This window comes from Lepus europaeus, chromosome 23, assembly GCF_033115175.1.
Source record: "Lepus europaeus isolate LE1 chromosome 23, mLepTim1.pri, whole genome shotgun sequence".
Lineage (NCBI taxonomy): Eukaryota > Metazoa > Chordata > Mammalia > Lagomorpha > Leporidae > Lepus > Lepus europaeus.
The window spans coordinates 6,292,173-6,309,906 of NC_084849.1; the positions used below are offsets into that span (position 1 = coordinate 6,292,173).

The 17,734-nt window shown below is 42.1% G+C and overlaps 1 protein-coding gene across 3 annotated transcripts in view; it reads right to left on the bottom strand.

Annotated features, from left to right (window-relative positions):
* The window catches only part of KNTC1 (kinetochore associated 1), a 101,633-nt gene that overhangs the window by 66,521 nt on the left and 17,378 nt on the right, over positions 1-17,734 (bottom strand). For all 3 annotated transcript variants that reach the window (XM_062181879.1, XM_062181877.1, XM_062181878.1), the window contains exons 9-20: positions 15,879-15,972; positions 15,253-15,305; positions 14,955-15,070; positions 14,539-14,593; positions 12,892-12,990; positions 11,072-11,115; positions 10,915-10,980; positions 10,743-10,818; positions 5,201-5,326; positions 5,021-5,110; positions 2,701-2,754; positions 1,679-1,740 (exon numbers count right to left, since the gene is read on the bottom strand). In XM_062181879.1, coding sequence (XP_062037863.1) covers positions 1,679-1,740; positions 2,701-2,754; positions 5,021-5,110; positions 5,201-5,326; positions 10,743-10,818; positions 10,915-10,980; positions 11,072-11,115; positions 12,892-12,990; positions 14,539-14,593; positions 14,955-15,070; positions 15,253-15,305; positions 15,879-15,972 — 935 coding nt within the window. The remainder of the gene's footprint in view (positions 1-1,678; positions 1,741-2,700; positions 2,755-5,020; positions 5,111-5,200; positions 5,327-10,742; positions 10,819-10,914; positions 10,981-11,071; positions 11,116-12,891; positions 12,991-14,538; positions 14,594-14,954; positions 15,071-15,252; positions 15,306-15,878; positions 15,973-17,734) is intronic.

Here is a 17,734-nt window from a genome sequence, read left to right on the forward strand (position 1 = left end):
CAGCCCAGGTTGTTGTGACGACTTGGGGAATGAACCAGTGGGTAGAAGACCTCGCTCTTTTCTCCCCCTCCCCCTTCTCTCTCTCTGATGCTCTGCCTTTCAAATAAACAAAAAGAAAAAAAAAAAGAATTCTAGGAGTACCAGCCAATGAAAGTAGGCAAGGAAAAAGCAAAATCAGAACTGATTTATCATTATATGAATATATAACCCTATACCTGGAACAAACAAGACGAAGTGGAACATTACTACAAACAGCAAAGAAATTCAATAAGGTAGCAGGCTGCAAATTTTAAAAACTCAATACCTCTTTATACCCTTTAGAAAATATGATGCTAAAAAGGAACTTAGTAAGTTCTCTTAGCCTTAGAGACCACTCAGGACCACTGGAGAAAGAGAACAGAAGGAGTAGAAAGGAATATGTTAGCCTACGTGGGAAGAGGCAACATATCAGATGTTGGTTTCCCAGCTCATTCCCCTCCCACACCAAAATAAACATTTAGAAAAAGAAAACCATAAAAAGAGGTTATCTTTAAACTGGACAAGCTGGTTCTGATTCTAAATGTCACGCAGAAAAATAAACTTGAGATCAGTCCCTGAAACAAGAAAAACATGGTAGAGCCTGCCCAAGGCGGGAAGTCCTTTTGGAGCTACATTAATTAAAACGATTTGATACTGTTGAATGAACGGGAGGTGAATGAGATCAACTAAACAGAATTAAAGTCCAGAGATAGATTTAGATACATGAGAGATTTTTAGGATATGTAAATGTTAACATTTTAATTACTTTTTAAAGGCTTATTTTATTTATTTAGAGACAGTTCCAGGAGAGAGAGAGAGAGAGAGAGAGAGAGAGAGGAAGAGACAGAAATCTTTTTTTATTTGACAGATAGATTTAGACAGTGAGAGACAGAGAAAGGTCTTCCTTCCATTGGTTCACCCCTCAAATGGCTGCCATGGCTGGAGCTACGCTGATCCGAAGGCAGGAGCCAGGTGCCTCCTCCCCTCCCGGTCTCCCACGCAGGTGCAGGGGCCCAAGCACTTGGGCAATCCTCCACTGCCTTCCCAGGCCACAGCAGAGAGCTGGACTGGAAGAGGAGCAGCTGGGACTAGAACCCAACGCCCATATGGGATGCTGTGCCGCAGGTGGAGGATTACCAGGTGGACCACCGACACTTGGGATGCCTGCACCCCATAGTATAGTGCCTCTTTTCAGTACCAGCTCCTCTGTTTCCAATCCAGCTTCTTGCTAGTATGTATCCTAGGAGACAGCAGGTGAGGGCTCAAATACTTAGATCCCAGCCATTCAGAATGGAGACAGAATTGCCTCCTGGACTCCTGACTTCAGCCTGGCCCAGGCCTGGCTGTTGAGGACATTTTGGGGTGAACTAGAGGATGGAAGATCTCTGTCTCTCTGCCTTTCACATAAAGTGAAAACTAACTAAATGTAAAGTTTTTTAAAAAGAAGATGTATCAGAGTATGAGTAATGGTGTAAATATTTGTGTTAAAGAAACAAGAAGGTTGTCCAGCCAATTTTTTGTTCAGAAAGAGAGTATTTTCTATCATTCAGTCCCTGGGCACCCAAATCCATAAATTCACCGAAAATAAACAGAGTTTTTTGTGACATTCTAAATTTATGTCCAAATCATAATCTAAAAATTAAAAATGAAATGCACAAACTTGAATTTTTCTGGTCCAAATGCTCCGTAAAATGTAGTCAACTTTGCATGAGCCCTGAGTACCTACAAAAAAGAACTGGATCATCTAAATGTCACATGCATTAACATGAAAACAAAAACACCAAAAGTCAGGCACTCCATGTCAGAAAGCTTACACAGTCTCCTCTTATTCCAGATTGCTATCAGTTTCCATAAACGTGACTATCTTTGTTTAACTCACATAAAATAGAATAGTAAAAGTATTTCCAATCATATTCAATTACAAAGACATATGGACTTTAACTAAAGGCACCATTCAAAATTACTTTTCCCATTGATTTATAAGTGTTCTTATGGTAAAACTTAGTTGGACTACACCAAACATTGACTTTAAGAATTTAAGGGGCTGGCGCTATGGCGCAATGGGTTAATGCCCTGGCCTGAAGCGCCGCCATCCCATATGGGCACTGGTTTGAGACCCGGCTGCTCCACTACACATCCAGCTCTCTGCTGTGGCCTGGGAAAGCAGTAGAAAGTGGCCCAAGTCCTTGGGCCCCTGCACCCACATGGGAGACCCAGAAGAAGCTCTTGGCTCCTGGCTTCAGACTAGCCCAGCTCTGTCTGTTGCAGCCAATTGGGGAGTGAACCAGCGGATGGAAGACCTCTCTCGCTCTGCCTCCCCTCTCTCTTTGTGTAACTCTTTCAAATAAATAAATAAATCTTAAAAAAAAAAAAAAAGAATGTAAATATATATGTGCTCATTTGCATGCACACATGTATTCTGGCATCATCAAAAAAATCGTTACGGTTTACAATGGGCTGACTAACAGAGACTACAATGCAAATTGCTTCTAGGAACTATATTCTTTGACTTTCAAATGACCCTATATGGCAAATACTATCAATAATCCCATTTTTCAGATAAGGAAATTGAGGTATAAAAATGATAAAATGCTCTTGAAAAACAAATATATCTTGAACGGAAAAACCACATCATGAAGGTACATTCACCTTCTAATTAATATATAAATCTAATGTAATTACCTCTATCAAGCCATCAGAATAGACAGAAACAGTTTTATCCTCCTTCTTCAAAAGCTAAGGATGATCAATAAGAAATAGTTAGAATATCATCTATATTAGGCTTTTCATAAAAGATTGATCTTCTGTCAATAATAGAAAACAAATTCCACTTGATTCTAAAATGAACAGTAAATAAATGATACATTTTAAATAACAAAAATAAAATTTTTTAAAAATGGAAAAAAAGGGCCAGCACTGTGGCATAGCGAGTAAAGCCACTGCCTGCAATGCCGGCATCCCATATGGGCACCGGTTCAAGTCCCGGCTGCTCTACTTCCAGTACAGCTCTCTGCTGTGGCCTGGGAAAGCAGTGGAAGATGGCCCAAGTCTTTGTGCCCCTACCCCCGCTTGGGAGACCCAGAAGAAGATCCTGGCTCCTGGCTTCTGATCAGCGCAGCTCCGGCCATTGCAGCCATCTGGGAAGTGAACCAGCAGATGGAGACCTCTAATTCTGCCTTTCAAATAAATAAATAAATCTTTAAAAAAGAAACAAAAGGGCCAGCACCACGGCTCACTAGGCTAATCCTCCACCTGCGGCGCCGGCACCTCAGGTTCTAGTCCCGGTTGCGGAACCGGTTCTGTCCCGGTTGCTCCTCTTCCAGTCCAGCTCTCTGCTGTGGCCCGGGAGAGCAGTGGAGGATGGCCCAAGTGCTTGGGCCCTGCACCCGCATGGGAGACCAGGAGGAAGCACCTGGCTCCTGGCTTCAGATCGGTGCAGCGCCAGCCGTAGTGGCCATTTGGGGGGTGAACCAACGGAAGGGAGACCTTTCTTTCTGTCTCTCTCTCTCTCACTGTCTAACTCTGCCTGTCAAAAAAAAAAAGAAACAAAAAAGAAAAAGAAAACCACCTATAACATTTTGTCCATATGTTATACCTTGATTTTAGGGAATATAACTAGTTATTGCACTTACTGTTCACTGAAAAAAAATCTATTACAAAAAAGGCATTATTGCAATAGCAAAAAAATGTTTATTACAAAGGTCTGCAAGAGAAAAATTAATTTATAATTATTTCTTCTGTGCAAGACAAATATGTCGAAACATAAAATCTTAACCTCCACTCATGCTCATTAGGATGGTTTATCAAAAGAACAGAAGACAGCAAGTAATGGTCAAGGATGTAGAGAAATCAGAGTTCTTATGCATTGAGTGCATATATGTGATTCATCAACAAATTAAACACAGAATTGCCATATGATCCAGTAATTCCACTTCTGTATATACACTGAAAAGAACTGAAAGCAAGGACTCCAGGAGATATCTGTACAACCATTTTCAGAGCATCATCCACAATAACCAAAACGTAGAGGCAACCCACGTGCCCATCAGTGGAGGAATGGATCTGTGGCTTGTGGTGGTAGACATACGATGTAACATCACTCAGCCTCAGAATGGAAGGAAGTTCTGACAGACACCACTATGCTGATGAACCCTGAGACAGTCCCAACAAGACAGACACTGCAAGACTCCACCCAAAGGAGATATTTAAAACGGTGGTTGCCAGGGCTGCTGAAGAGGAAAACAGGAAGTTGTTCAGTAGGTATCTAGTTTCAGTTCTACAAGATGAAGAGCTCTGGAGATGGAGCTCATGGTGGCACCACATCATGAATGCATTTAATTCTACTAAACCTAAAAATGGCTAAGATGATAAAGTTTATATTATATGTGTTTTAATATAATAAAAATTTATTTTCTATCATTAACTGATAGATGGAGAAACAAAATGTAATCTATTCTATTATGAAGTATTTTGGCAAGAAAAAAAGAAATATGGCTCTGATATATACCTCAAAATGAAATGGATAAATCCTAACATTTAATCGAAGAGAAATATGCCACATACAAGGGACACAAACCATATGATTTCACTGATTTAAAATGTCCAGCATAGGCAGATCCACAAAGACAGGAGGCAGAACAGTGGTCACATGAGGCTGGTACTAGGGGAAAATATGGAGTAACCATTAATGGGGTCTGGGTGGCTTCCTGGGACAAAGTTCTACACACTTGATCTTAGCCAAAAGGCCAAGAAGCGATGACAAAGTTCTAAAATTGATTGTAGTAATGGTGGCACAAATTGGTGAATATACTAAAAATCACTGAACTGTTCATTTTAATTGAGTGGACTGTATGGTGAATACATTTTCTAGATAAAGTTGTTACTAAAAGTTTTTCTTAATGGTACACACAGAGAAGAAAATCAAAATGTATTTGAGATGGTAGCATTATGAGTGATTAATGCAGATTCTCCATAAAAAGAAACAAGCAAAAACAAAACTTACCCTGGTTTTGGCATAATTGAGCATTTCCTGGGTTGTTTCGTATGTAATCCACTGAGCCTTCAAGCAGTAATTAACCACAAATTCATCGTCCTGTTTTACAAATGCCAGACGTAGTGAGGCAATCTAATCTTGATCAACACAGCAATCTTAATACTGCACTAAGCAACAAGGGAAACATACCTGGATTTTATGTAGGTTTTCCTTAGCTTCCTCTACTAGCTTTTGCCATCTGATCTGCTCACTGGTGTCCACAGAACTCAAAGCCAGTTTCTCCAATATATCATTAGATTTCACCTTGTAAACAAGCTGTAATATAATCATGCCAAATGAACCAACTTTAAGTATGATATGTAAGTATGAATTATTTTCATAAAAAGCTACATGAGGGGCCGGCGCCGCAACTCAATAGGCTAATCCTCCACCTGCGGCGCCGGCACACCGGGTTCTAGTCCCGGTTGCCCCTCTTCCAGGCCAGCTCTCTACTATGGCCCAGGAGTGCAGTGGAGGATGGCCCAAGTCCTTGGGTCCTGCACCCCCATGGGAGACCAGGAGAAGCACCTGGCTCCTGACTTCAGATCAGCGCGATGCACGGGCCGCAGCGTGCGGGTCGCGGCGGCCACTGGAGGGTGAACCAACGGCAAAAAAGGAAGACCTTTCTGTCCCTCTCTCTCTCACTGTCCACTCTGCCTATAAAAAAAAAAAAAAAAAAAAAAAAAAAAAAAGCTACATGAGGGGCCAGTGGTGTGGTGTAGCACGTAGAGCTGCTGCCTGTAGTGCCAGCATCCCACATGGGCACGGGTTCTGGTCCTGGCTGCTCCACTTCCGATCCAGCTCTCTGCTATGGCCTGGGAAAGCACTAGAAGATGGCCCTGGTCCTTAGACCCTGCACCCACATGGGAGACCACCCAGAACAGACTCCTGGCTCCTGGCTTCGGATTGGCGCAGCTCCAGCAGTTGCGGCCATCTAAGGAGCCAGCGGATGGAAGACTTCTCTCTCTCTGCCTCTCTATAATTCTTTCAAATAAATAAATCAATCTTTTAAAAAAAGAGATACATAACAAACTGTTATGGAAAAAGGCCCAGGAATAACTTTTTAAATTTTATTTATTTATTTGAAAGGCAGTTACAGAGAGGCAGAGGCAGAGAGAAGGGGAGTTTTCCATCCGCAGATTCACTCCCCAAATAGCCAAAATGGCCAGAACTGAGCCAATCCAAAGCTAGGAGCCAGGAGCTTCTTCTGAGTCTCCCCCACAGGTGCAGGGGCCCAAGCACTTGGGCCATCTTCCACTGCTTTTCCAAGTGAATTAGCAGACAGCTGGGTCAGAAGTGAAGCAGCCGGAGGCCGGCGCCGTGGCTTAACAGGCTAATCCTCCGCCTTGCGGCACCGGCACACGGGGTTCTAGTCCCGGTCGGGGCACCGATCCTGTCCCGGTTGCCCCTCTTCCAGGCCAGCTCTCTGCTGTGGCCCGGGAGTGCAGTGGAGGATGGCCCAAGTGCTTGGGCCCTGCACCCCATGGGAGACCAGGAGAAGCACCTGGCTCCTGCCATCGGATCAGCGCGGTGCACCGGCCACGGCGTGCCTACAGCGGCGGCCATTGGAGGGTGAACCAACGGCAAAAAGGAAGACCTTTCTCTCTGTCTCCCTCTACTGTCCACTCTGCCTGTCAAAAAAAAAAAAAAAAAAAAAAGAAGAAGAAGTGAAGCAGCTGGGACTCAAACTGGCAACCATATGGGATACTGGCACTGCATATACACCACATGCCGGCCCCAGGAACAACTTTTAAAGAAGGTAGTGCTCAGTATCAGAAAGGTAATTTAGATGATTAAGAATTATGGAAAGGAGCTGACGCTGGTTCAGCCATTGCAGTCATTTGGTGAGTGGGCTAGCAAATGGAAGATCTCTCCCTGTCTCTCCCTCTCTCTGTAACTGTCTTCCAGATACATAAATAAATCTTCCAAAAAAAAAAAAAAGTTACAGAAACCCTTCCTTTTGAGTCTTTACTAATGTGTTTAGCAATGTATCAAGAGATTTACATGACGAAAGATAAATAACTTAAGTATCCATCAATGGATGAATGGATAAGGAAAATAGGCTACACACTCACAAAATAATACTCTACAGATGTTAAAAAGAAGATAATTCTGTCATTTGAAACAACATGGGTAAACCTAGAGGACATAATAAGTGAAAAACAAACCCAGAAAGACAAATACGGCATGATCTCACAATACAGTGGAAGCTGAAACAGTCAGAACTCATAAAAGAACACAGCCTGATAGTTATCAGAGGCTGGGGAAATGGTGATTACTGGATACAAAGTTCCATTCCACACCTGAAATAGGTTTTAGAAATAGATTGCACAGCCTGGTGACCAGCTACTAGATATTTCAAAATTATTAAAAGAACACATTTTGAATAGTCTCATCACACACACTCAAAAAATCATTAAATGGGGGCTAGTGCTATGATGTAGTGGTTAAAGCCCCAGCCTGCTGCACCAACATCCCATATGGGTGCCAGTTCAAATCCCGGCTGTTCCACTTCCAATCCAGCTCCCTGTTAATGTGCCTGGGAAAGCAGTGGAGGATGGCCCAAGTCCTTGGGCCCCTGCACGCACATGGGAGACCCGGAAGAAGCTCCTGGCTCCGGGCTTTGGATCAGCTCAGCACAGCTCCGGCAGTTGTGGCCATTAATGGGAGTGAGTCTGCAGATGGAAGACCTCTCTCTCTCTATTTCTACCTCTCGCTATGACTCTTTCAAATAAATAAAATAAACCTTTAAAAACCAAATCATTAAATGGTAAGTAGGTGAAGCAACAAACATGCTAAATTAGCTTAAATGAATCCTTACACAATGTAAACATATATCGAGAGTGTATCTCATAAATACATTTATCAGCATTAAAAAATGAGTTTTGAGGTGGGCTTTTAGACAATAGTTAAGACCCTGCTTGTGATACCTGGGTACCACACTGTAGTTCTCGGTTTGATCCTGGGCTCTGGCTACTGATGTCAGTTTCCTGCAAATGCAGACACTGGGAGACAGCAGTGATGGCTCAAGTAATGGGGTTCCTGCCATCCACGTGAAAGATCTGGACTAAGTTCATGGCTCCCAGTTTCAGCTCCTTGATCACTATGAGCATTTGAGAAGTAAACCAACAGATGGGAGCTCACTCTCTTTCTTCTGGACTCCTGAAGAGCTTTATAAGAATTATCACATTTAATTTTCATATAAATGTATTAAGCAAATATTGAGACCTCATCATACCTCAGAGGGGCTAGGAATGAATATTTTCATTTCACAAACAAGAAAACTGAGACCCATGATGCGCTAAGTAATATGTCTGAAATTAAGTCCAAAAATGATGGAGCTGGTTTTAAGAAGCAACCACACAACTAACATTTAATGTAGTTTTCTTGAGCTTTTTCAGGGGCTAGAGGTAGAAATACACTGAATGTCAGGTTGCTGTTCCTATATAAGCACTGAAAGGGGCTCACTGGACTTGAAAGCTAAAAAATGCTAACACATAATGCTTCTCATTTCTTTCACAGATTTGCTCATTTTTACAATTTCTTTGCTTTTTAGTTTTCATTTACTTAACAGACAGAGAGAGAATCAAACCATTCACTGGTTTACTCCCTGAATGCCTGTAACAGCCAGGGCTGGGCCAGGATGAAGCCGGGAGCTGGGAATTCAATCTGAGTCTCCCACTTGGGTGGTGGGGACACAGGTAATTGAGACTCCACCCTCCAGAGTGTGATCAGCATGAAGGTAGAATCAAAGCAGAGGCAGAACTCAACTCGGATATGGGATGCAAGCATCCCAAGTGGTACCTGACTGCTACACCAAACACCCACCCCTACTCACTGCTAGAAAATTAGATACAGTGATTCCCCACCAAAACGCCCAGCCTCTGCCCTCCTCCAAAGTACATTGTGCTCCTCCTGCTAACCACAAACATTCATTATTCTGGTCTTGGTAGTCATGATTTCACTAATTTCTTTATCCCTTTACTCATATCTTTATTTTTTAAAAAATTTTTATTTATTTATTTATTTATTTTCATTTTATTTGAAAAGCAGAGAGAGAGACTTTCCATCCACTGGTTCACTCCACAAATGCCCACAATAAGTGGGGCTGTGGCAGGTTAAACCAGAAAGCCCAGAACTCAATCTAAGTCACACACATGGATGACTGAGACCCAGGTACTTGAACCATCACATGCTGCCTCCCAGGGTGTGCATTAGCAGGAAACTGGATTGGAAGCGGAGGAGCCAGGGCCTGAATCAGGCACTCTGGATATGAGTGATACTGCAGGCATCCCAAGCAGTATCTTTTTTTTGACAGAGTGGACAGTGAGAGAGTGAGAGAGAGAGAGAGAGAGAGAGAGAGAGAGAGAGAGAGAGAAAGGTCTTCCTTTTGCAGTTGGTTCCTCTTCTAATGGCTGCCACGGCCCGCGCGCTGCGGCCGGCTCATCAAGCTGATCCAAAGCCAGGAGCCAGGTGCTTCTCCTGGTCTTCCATGGGGTGCAGGGCCCAAGGACTTGGGCCATCCTCCACTGCACTCCCGGGCCACAGCAGAGAGCTGGACTGGAAGAGGGGCAACCGGGACAGAATCTGGCACCCCGACTGGGACTAGAACCCGGTGTGCCGGCGCTGCAGACGGAGGATTAGCCCTTTGAGCTGCAGCACCAGCCTCCAAGCAGTATCTTAATCACAGCACCAAATGCCTGCCTCTGCCCATATAAGTTTCTAAACCATAATCAGAATTGTTCTGCATGTATTGACATTGTGTATTTTTAAAACAACAAACACTTGGGTACCTATCATCCATTTGATAAATATTAGTTCATTAATCAACTATAATCAGGTTTTCTCTTTCCTAGCTTCCAAGGAAACTGACTTTACAAGGGATTCAATGTCCTCCTAATTGCCAAAAACCACCAGACATCTTTCTAATTTTATACTTGATCCGCTCTGTAATGTGTGAAACAACTGATCACTCTCTCCTAAACTTACAGCTTCTTCCTTCCTTGGCATTTGTAGCCACATATATTTTTGGTTTTCCTACTTTATTTCTTCCCCAGTATGTGGACAGCCCTTTCCCCTCCATCTCCTGTATGTTAGTGCCCCTGGATCTCTTCTGTAGATGTCTGCATCCTATACACTCTCTCAGTATTGTCTGAGAAACAACTATCACTATTATCCCTCTGGTGTTACCTCCTCAGCTCAGGTCACCTCCACCTTCCTATTAGACACCCGTTTTCCCAGATTCCTCACATCCAGTATTCATAAAGCAGAACTCTTCATCTCGTAGCCCTAATCTGCTCTTCCGCACATACTGCTCATCTTAGGCGATGACATCACCACCCAGCATGGACACCGAGCTGCAGTCCTGCTCATGAACGCCAAGACCTCTGTGCCTCCCCCATATTCGATAGCTAAGTCCTGCTGTTTCTGCTGCCTGCACATCTCTCTCATCAGCCCCTCTCTCCAGGACATCTCTCTCCACATCACAGCACAGGTTTAGGTCTCCCATACAAACCTGCTTATTCTGACATTCGTACCTCTTAATTTATCCCTTTCCATCTGTCCGAAACGACAGCCTACATAAGACACTCCCTGCTTAGACTGTCAGTGGCTCCCTACCGCCAGTGAACATCCTCTCAAACATCTGTGACATGAATGGGGCCTCCAGGCCCCCAGCAACATGAATGAGTACCTCAACGTCAAGTCCAAACTGAAGGGCAAAACTCTCAGCTTCAGCAAATCTGTGCTTGTGAAGTAACCGACTCAGTCTGGCAAGTTGGAAAACAAATTTCGTTAATGTTGAATAATTGGGAAATTAAAATGTTTTGTTAACAGGGAAACCTTAAGAGAAAATGAGAAGTTACCTGTTCTCTGGTAAAGCTTCTGTGAGATACCTGAGGACTAAAACAGACACAGAGCCTTCAGGCAGCCTGAAAAAAAAGACTTCACTGTAAGAGCATGCATCATTTTAGACCAGTAAATAAATTTTAAAAACTCATCTGATAAAACAAAACAACCTACTCTGGATCATTTTTGCAAATTCCTTCTAGCAGGTATATGGTATCCTACAATAATAACAAAAACATGATTAACATTCAAATATAACAGGAATGTTTTTTATAATTACTATAGAAACAACTGCTTCAGGCCAGAATTATCCATCATTGGATTTTAAAACCACTGAGGGGCCGGCGTTGTGGCGCAGCAGGTTATCACCTTGACCTGAAGCGCCAGCATCCCATATGGGTACTGGTTTAGGACCCAGCTCTCTGCCATGACCTGGGATAGCAGCAGAAGATGGCCCAAGGCCTTAGGCCCCTGCACCCACGTGGGAGACCCGGAAGAGGCTCCTGGCTCCAGATTGGCACAGCTCTGGCCATTGTGGCCAAATGGGGAGGGAACCATCAGATGGAATACCTCTCTGCCTCTCCTTTATGTAACTACGACTTTAAAATAAATAAATAAATCTTAAAAAAAAAAAAAAAAAAAGGAAAATGATTCTTTAAAAAAAAAAAAAAAACACTGAGAGGAATGGACTGGCACCGTTGTATAGCAGGTAAAGCCGCTTTCTACAGAGTTGGCATCCCATAAGGATGATGGTTCAAGTTCCAATTGCTCCACTTCTGATCCAGCTCTATTATGGCATGAGAAAGTAGAAGAAGATGACCCAAGTCTTTGGGTCCCTGCACCCGCGTAGGAGACCTAGAAGAAACTCCCAGCTCCTGGCTTCGGATCGTGGAAGCTCCAGCCGTTGTGGCCGTCTAGGGAGTGAACCAGTGGATGGAAGACCTCTCTCTCTCACTCTGCCTCTCTGTAACTCTGCCTTTCAAATAAATAAATAAATAAATCTTAAAAAAAAAAAAAAAAAACACCGAGGAAAAGGATATTCCCGTAGTAACAAAACAATTCATATAAATTAATTACTACTTATAAAAGGAAAATTTTATCTATACAGTAGAGAAATTTGGGAAGATGACTTAACTGAATGACAAAATTTAACACCACAAGTAATAGGACAAGCAGATACCACGAGGGCGAGGCCCTTAATGTGATACGCTTAGGATTATACAATACTTGTGACCAAAAAAAATCTTAACATGAATCCAATCATGATGAAACAGTCAGACAAGTCCAGAACCAAAACCAATGGTGGCGACTCCTCAAAACTGTCAATGTGTTAAAAGACAAAAAAGGCTGGGGAGCTACTCTACAAAGACTGCCCTGTGGCCATGATAACCAAATACAACAAGTGATGGGTGGTGGGCTCTTGGATAAGAAAAAAATATACAGAATACACAGCTTTAAAGTAATTGGCATGATTGATAAAATGTAAAAGGTACATTTCATTATAGTAGTGTGAGAACAACAGATTTTCTTAGTGTAATAACTGTACTACAGAAAAACGCTCTTATTCTTAGCAGTTACCTACTGAAAAGAGCATTCAGAGGTGACAGGTCATGATGTCTACAAGCAATTTCCCAATGATTAGGAAAAACATTGCTTATGTATGGAAAACAGAAATGAAATAAATGTGATTAGTCTTTTAAGAGTACAATCTAAAAAAGCAATAACCTCCAAATTAATTTTCATCTATCTCTTGAGGGGATACAAGAAAGATAAATAAAAAGACATCTGACATTTTATTGAACTAATTTGCTTTTTTTTTTTTTATACAAAGACTGACCTTGGGCAACGTAGGTGTATTTGAGGACGTCTGTGAATAATACCGTCATAAACTTGAGCTCTGTCAATGCCCTTCACTAGATTTCATTCATGTTTAACTTGATTAGTCAAGAATTTTCTAAAAGTTATAAAGTAAGTTAAAATATGCATAAACTTACTGTGCTAATCCCTGTTTGAACCAAAGAAGAAACACTGGATACTTCCAAAGAATACAGAATTTCCATTGTGGGTAATGAATAAACCATGAGACTTTTCATCTAAGAATAATAAAACAGCAATTAATTTAGATCAACATAAGCTTACAAATACAAACAAAACAGCACATATTAAAGTACATGCTACAAAGCTAAAAATGAAAAAAAACAAAAACAGGGGGCCGGTGCTGTAATGTAGCGGGTTAAGCCGCCACCTACAGTGCTGCCATCCCATATGGGTGCCAGTACAAGCCACAGTTCCTCCACTTTTGATCCAGCTCTCTGCCATGGCCTGAGAAAGCAGTAGAAAGTGGCCCAAGTTCTTGAGCCCCTGAACTCGCGTGGGAGACCCAGAAGAATCCTGGCTCCTGGCTCCGGATTGGCACAACTCCAGTCACTGTGGCCATCTGGGGAGTGAACCAGTGGATGGAAGACCTCTCTCTCTCTGTCTCTACCTCTCTCTGTAACTCTTTCAAATAAATAAAATAAATCTTTATAAAAGAATTATGTGCTACCTTTTTCAATTCTGTAGAGTAAAAAAATCCATAAAAATCTGAAATCCACTCTAAGATATCTAAGGTGAATTTAAGTCTTTAGTGTTAGAACTATTTAAGAACCACTCTAATAAACACTTTCTTATAGTCACTTTAAAAATTTATTTAAGAGGCAGAGAGACAAAGAGAGCTCCCATTCACTGGTCAACTCCCCAACTGCCAGCAACAGCTGGGGCTGGGGAAGGTTGCAACCAGAAACTGGGACCTCCAGGTCTCCAAACTGGGTGGCAGGGACCCAACTACTTGAGCTATTATCTGCTGTCTCCCAAGAAGCTGTAATCAGAAGTGGAATCTGGACTTGAACCCAAGCACTCTGATAAGGAACGCAGGTATTCCACTCAGTGTCTTACTAACGTCCAACACCTACCCCTTTTATGGACATTTTTGACTCCTAAAATGCCATGTTTAAAATGTGGCACTGAGGGGCCAGCATTGTGGCATAATGGATTACAGGTCACTACCTGCAGGCGCCAGCATCCCATATGGGTGCCGGTTTGAGGACCGGCTGCTCCACTTTCAATTCAGCTTCCTGCTAATGCACCTGGGAAAGCAGCAGAATACAGCCCAAGTCTTTGGGCTCCTATACCCATGTGGAAGACCCAGATGAAGCTACTACTGGCTCCTGGCTTCTGCCTGGCCCAGCCCCGGTGGTTGCAGCCATCTGGGGAGAGAACCAGTGGATGGAAGATTTCTTTCTCTTTGTAACTTGACTTTCATATAAGCAAAACAAATCTTAAAAAAAAAAGTGGGCTCCTGGCTTCAGATCGGCGCAGCACCAGCTGTTGCGGCCATTTGGGGAGTGAACCAACGGAAGGAAGACTTTCTCTCTGTCTCTCTCACTGTCTATAACTCTACCTGTCAAATAAAAAAAAAAAAAAAGAAGAGGAGTTGAGACTTATTTCTGCTTTAAAAATGGTAAAGAGTACTATAGAGTTATTTCTGATTTGTCTAGAATCTTGTGAACTGAGAACATGCTACGAGCACTAAGCATCTACTTCTGTATTAAAACACTTTCTAACACACAATGTGGACAAGCATGCAAAATGTTCTCCAATACCTCCTTATTAGTTGTACTTGTCAGAGCTACTAACTTGAGATTTGTGATGCCTTGCCTAAAAGAGAAAAAAGGACTTAAGTTAATCAAATGAATTTTGCGCACTGTGATACAAGCTGAGTTTAAGGTGATGTTCTTGCACAGAATTTGAATTGCGCTTACACAGAAGATAATGGATTCCATTTTTGCAAGTTCATGGCCCAGACTGACACTCTCTTTACAATGCAATCACTTGGAGAGTACTGCTGTCTATTTGTCTCCAATGAATTTGGCAAGTGATAAATAGGTCTTTGCTCTGTCACACTGTTCCACGATGTGGTTTAGAACTAAAACATAACAAATGATGACCCGAACAAAACCAGACAAGAAGCCCAGTGCTAGGAGAAGGCAAATGACAACCAGCGGAAGGTGGAACGCACCATGTTACTGAGGAAGGAGTGTCTGCTTCAGTGGTAAGAAGAAAATCCTCTATGTGAAGAGAGGGCCAGTTCCATACGGGAGTAAGGGTGAAACTATCCCATAAACTCAGCACGTGCTGCAACAGAGATATCTCCTTTACTGGTCTATTACAAATTTACATTGCTGGATGCTTTTTTCATATTTATACTGAAATAAAGCACAGTACCCAAGACAGTGGTAATCTTTCTAAGTTTGCTAATATGTTTGTTAAACACAGTATCAAGCGGAAACATAGAAGCAAAAAAATCAGAAACATACATCAGTATCAAGGACAAAGAGTAGATTGTCTATCAGCTGGAATTTCTTTGCACCTACAAAAGAGAAATGAAGATGTGTAAGGATTTTATTTCAGTGTTACATAGGGTCATATTTAAAAAGTAAACTAGCATATTTGTGCAATGGCAGAACTACATTTAAATAAAAAGTTCCCATTTTCATTTATTCCTGCCTCAACTTTAAGGTGACCAATAAAATGTAAAACTCCCCAAAATGAGGAGTAACAGCTGCCAACATCTCCAGAACAAATTCAAGGGTATTTTGAAAAGTTCAGAGGCCAGGGTATTTGGCCTGCTAACATGGCTGGGCTCAATCCAGCTCTCAATTCCAGCTTCCTGCCAAAGCAGATCCTGGGAGGTGGCAAGTGACAGCTCAAGTAGTTCGATCTCTGACTCTTGGCTTCAGTCTGGCCCAGCCCCAGCTGCTGCAGGCATTTGCACAGTGAACCAGCAGATGGGAGACCTCTGTCTACCTCTCAAATAAACTAACTAAACAAATAACGACAACAATAAAGAGTGGTAGGGTAAAATGGCCCATATACCAGCCTAAACACACTGACATGAAAATTAAAACTAATAATTACCAAAATTAGTTACGTTTTATTTTACCTTTAATAATCTCTGCATCTGTCAGGTTCTTCATGGTCATTCCTTTCTTGGAAGAATCTAGTTCCCATTTCGATAATGCACAATTACCAGTCCCCTACAAGAGTAATAATATCAACTAACAGTTTGGTTTAGACCTGAATCTTCTCCACAGCAGAAACATGTTAAACTGTACACATCACTAATTTGGAAATATTCTTACACATTTGAGCCCTACCAGCTTTTATCAACCAATTCCTCTCCTAGTTACAGAAGAGAATGAAAAGAAAAACTGTTGATATTCACTGCCTCCATTTGAATATTTAACAAGAAATAGTCATATTCAGGCAACTCCCCTAAAGACACAGAGGGAACTTTAAGATCCCTTCCAGCATTATGATATGAATTTACTCTTTGACTGTTAAATATTTTCATTAAAACAACCATAAATCTTTAGAAGCAAATCTATAAATATTCACTAAATTTGAAACCCACTGGGGCTAGCGCTGTGGTGCACTGGGTTAATCTTCCACCTGCGGCGCCGGCATCCCATATGGGTGCCGGTTTCAGTTTCGGCTGCTCCTCTTCAGATCCATGGCCTGGGAAAGCAGTAGAAGATGGCCCAAGCACTTGGGACCTGGCACCCACATGGGAGGCATAGAAGAAGCTCCTGGCTCCTGGCTTTGGATTGTGCAGCTCTGGCAGTTGCAGCCAATTGAAGAGTATACCAGCAGATAGAAGACCTCTCTCTCTCTCTGCCTCTCCTCTCTATATATAACTTTTTCAAATAAATAAATCTTAAAAAAAAAAAAAAACCCTAGTGAAATATTAAACTAGATATGCACAATATGGAAAAATAAGTTTCTTTGATATATCAGCTCCGGCCGTTGCGGCCATTTGGGGAATGAACCGTCGGATGGAAGACCTCTCTCTCTCTCTCTCTCACTCCGCCTCTCCTCTGTGTGACTCTTTCAAATAAATAAATAAATCTTAAAAAAAAAAAAAAAGAGTTACCATTAAAAAAAAAAAAAGGCCTCATGGAAAGCACAGGTGTATGACACAGTGAGTAAGCCACTGCTTTTGAGTGCCAGTTTCAGTCCCAGCTCACCCACTTCCTACCAGGTCCCTGCTGATGTGCCTGGGATGGCAACAGACAATGGCTCAAGTACTTGGGCCCCTATTACACATGTAGGAGACCCAGGTAAGGTTCCTGGCTCCTGGCTTCAACTTGGCCCAGCCCTGGCTGTTTTGGCCATTTGAGGAATGAACCAGTGGATGGAAGATCTCTCTCTCTCTCTCTGTCCCTCTCTGTCATTCTGCCTTTAAAATAAATATTTATTTATTTTTATTTGAAAGGCAGTGACAGAGAGGCAGAGACAGAGAAAGAGATCTTCCATCTACTGATTCACTCCCCATATGGTCACAAGAGCTGGGACTGGGTCAGGTAAAAAACAGGAGCCAGGAGCTTCATTCAGATCTACCTGCAGGTGGAATGGGCCCAAGTACATGGGCCATCTTCTGCTGCTTTTCTAGGCCACGAGCAAGGAGATGGATTGGAAATGGAGTAGCTGGGACTAGAACCAATGCCCACATGGGATTCCAGAGTCCTAGGAGATGGCTTTACCCACTAAGCCACAATGTCAGACCCCATAAATAAATCTTAAAAAAAAAAAAAAAAGTTCATGTAAATGTGTATTATGAAAAAACTATGCACAGATTTCAAATTTTGCATTAAAATAAACATTTTAATTCTATTTTTCCAAGAATTTGTTGAAGTGTCCACATAGAACATGAGACATCATACAGTAATATATACATTTTGAGCTGTCTTTTCAATGGTGAGAACTGAACTATGCTCTTCCATATATATTCTTGTCTGG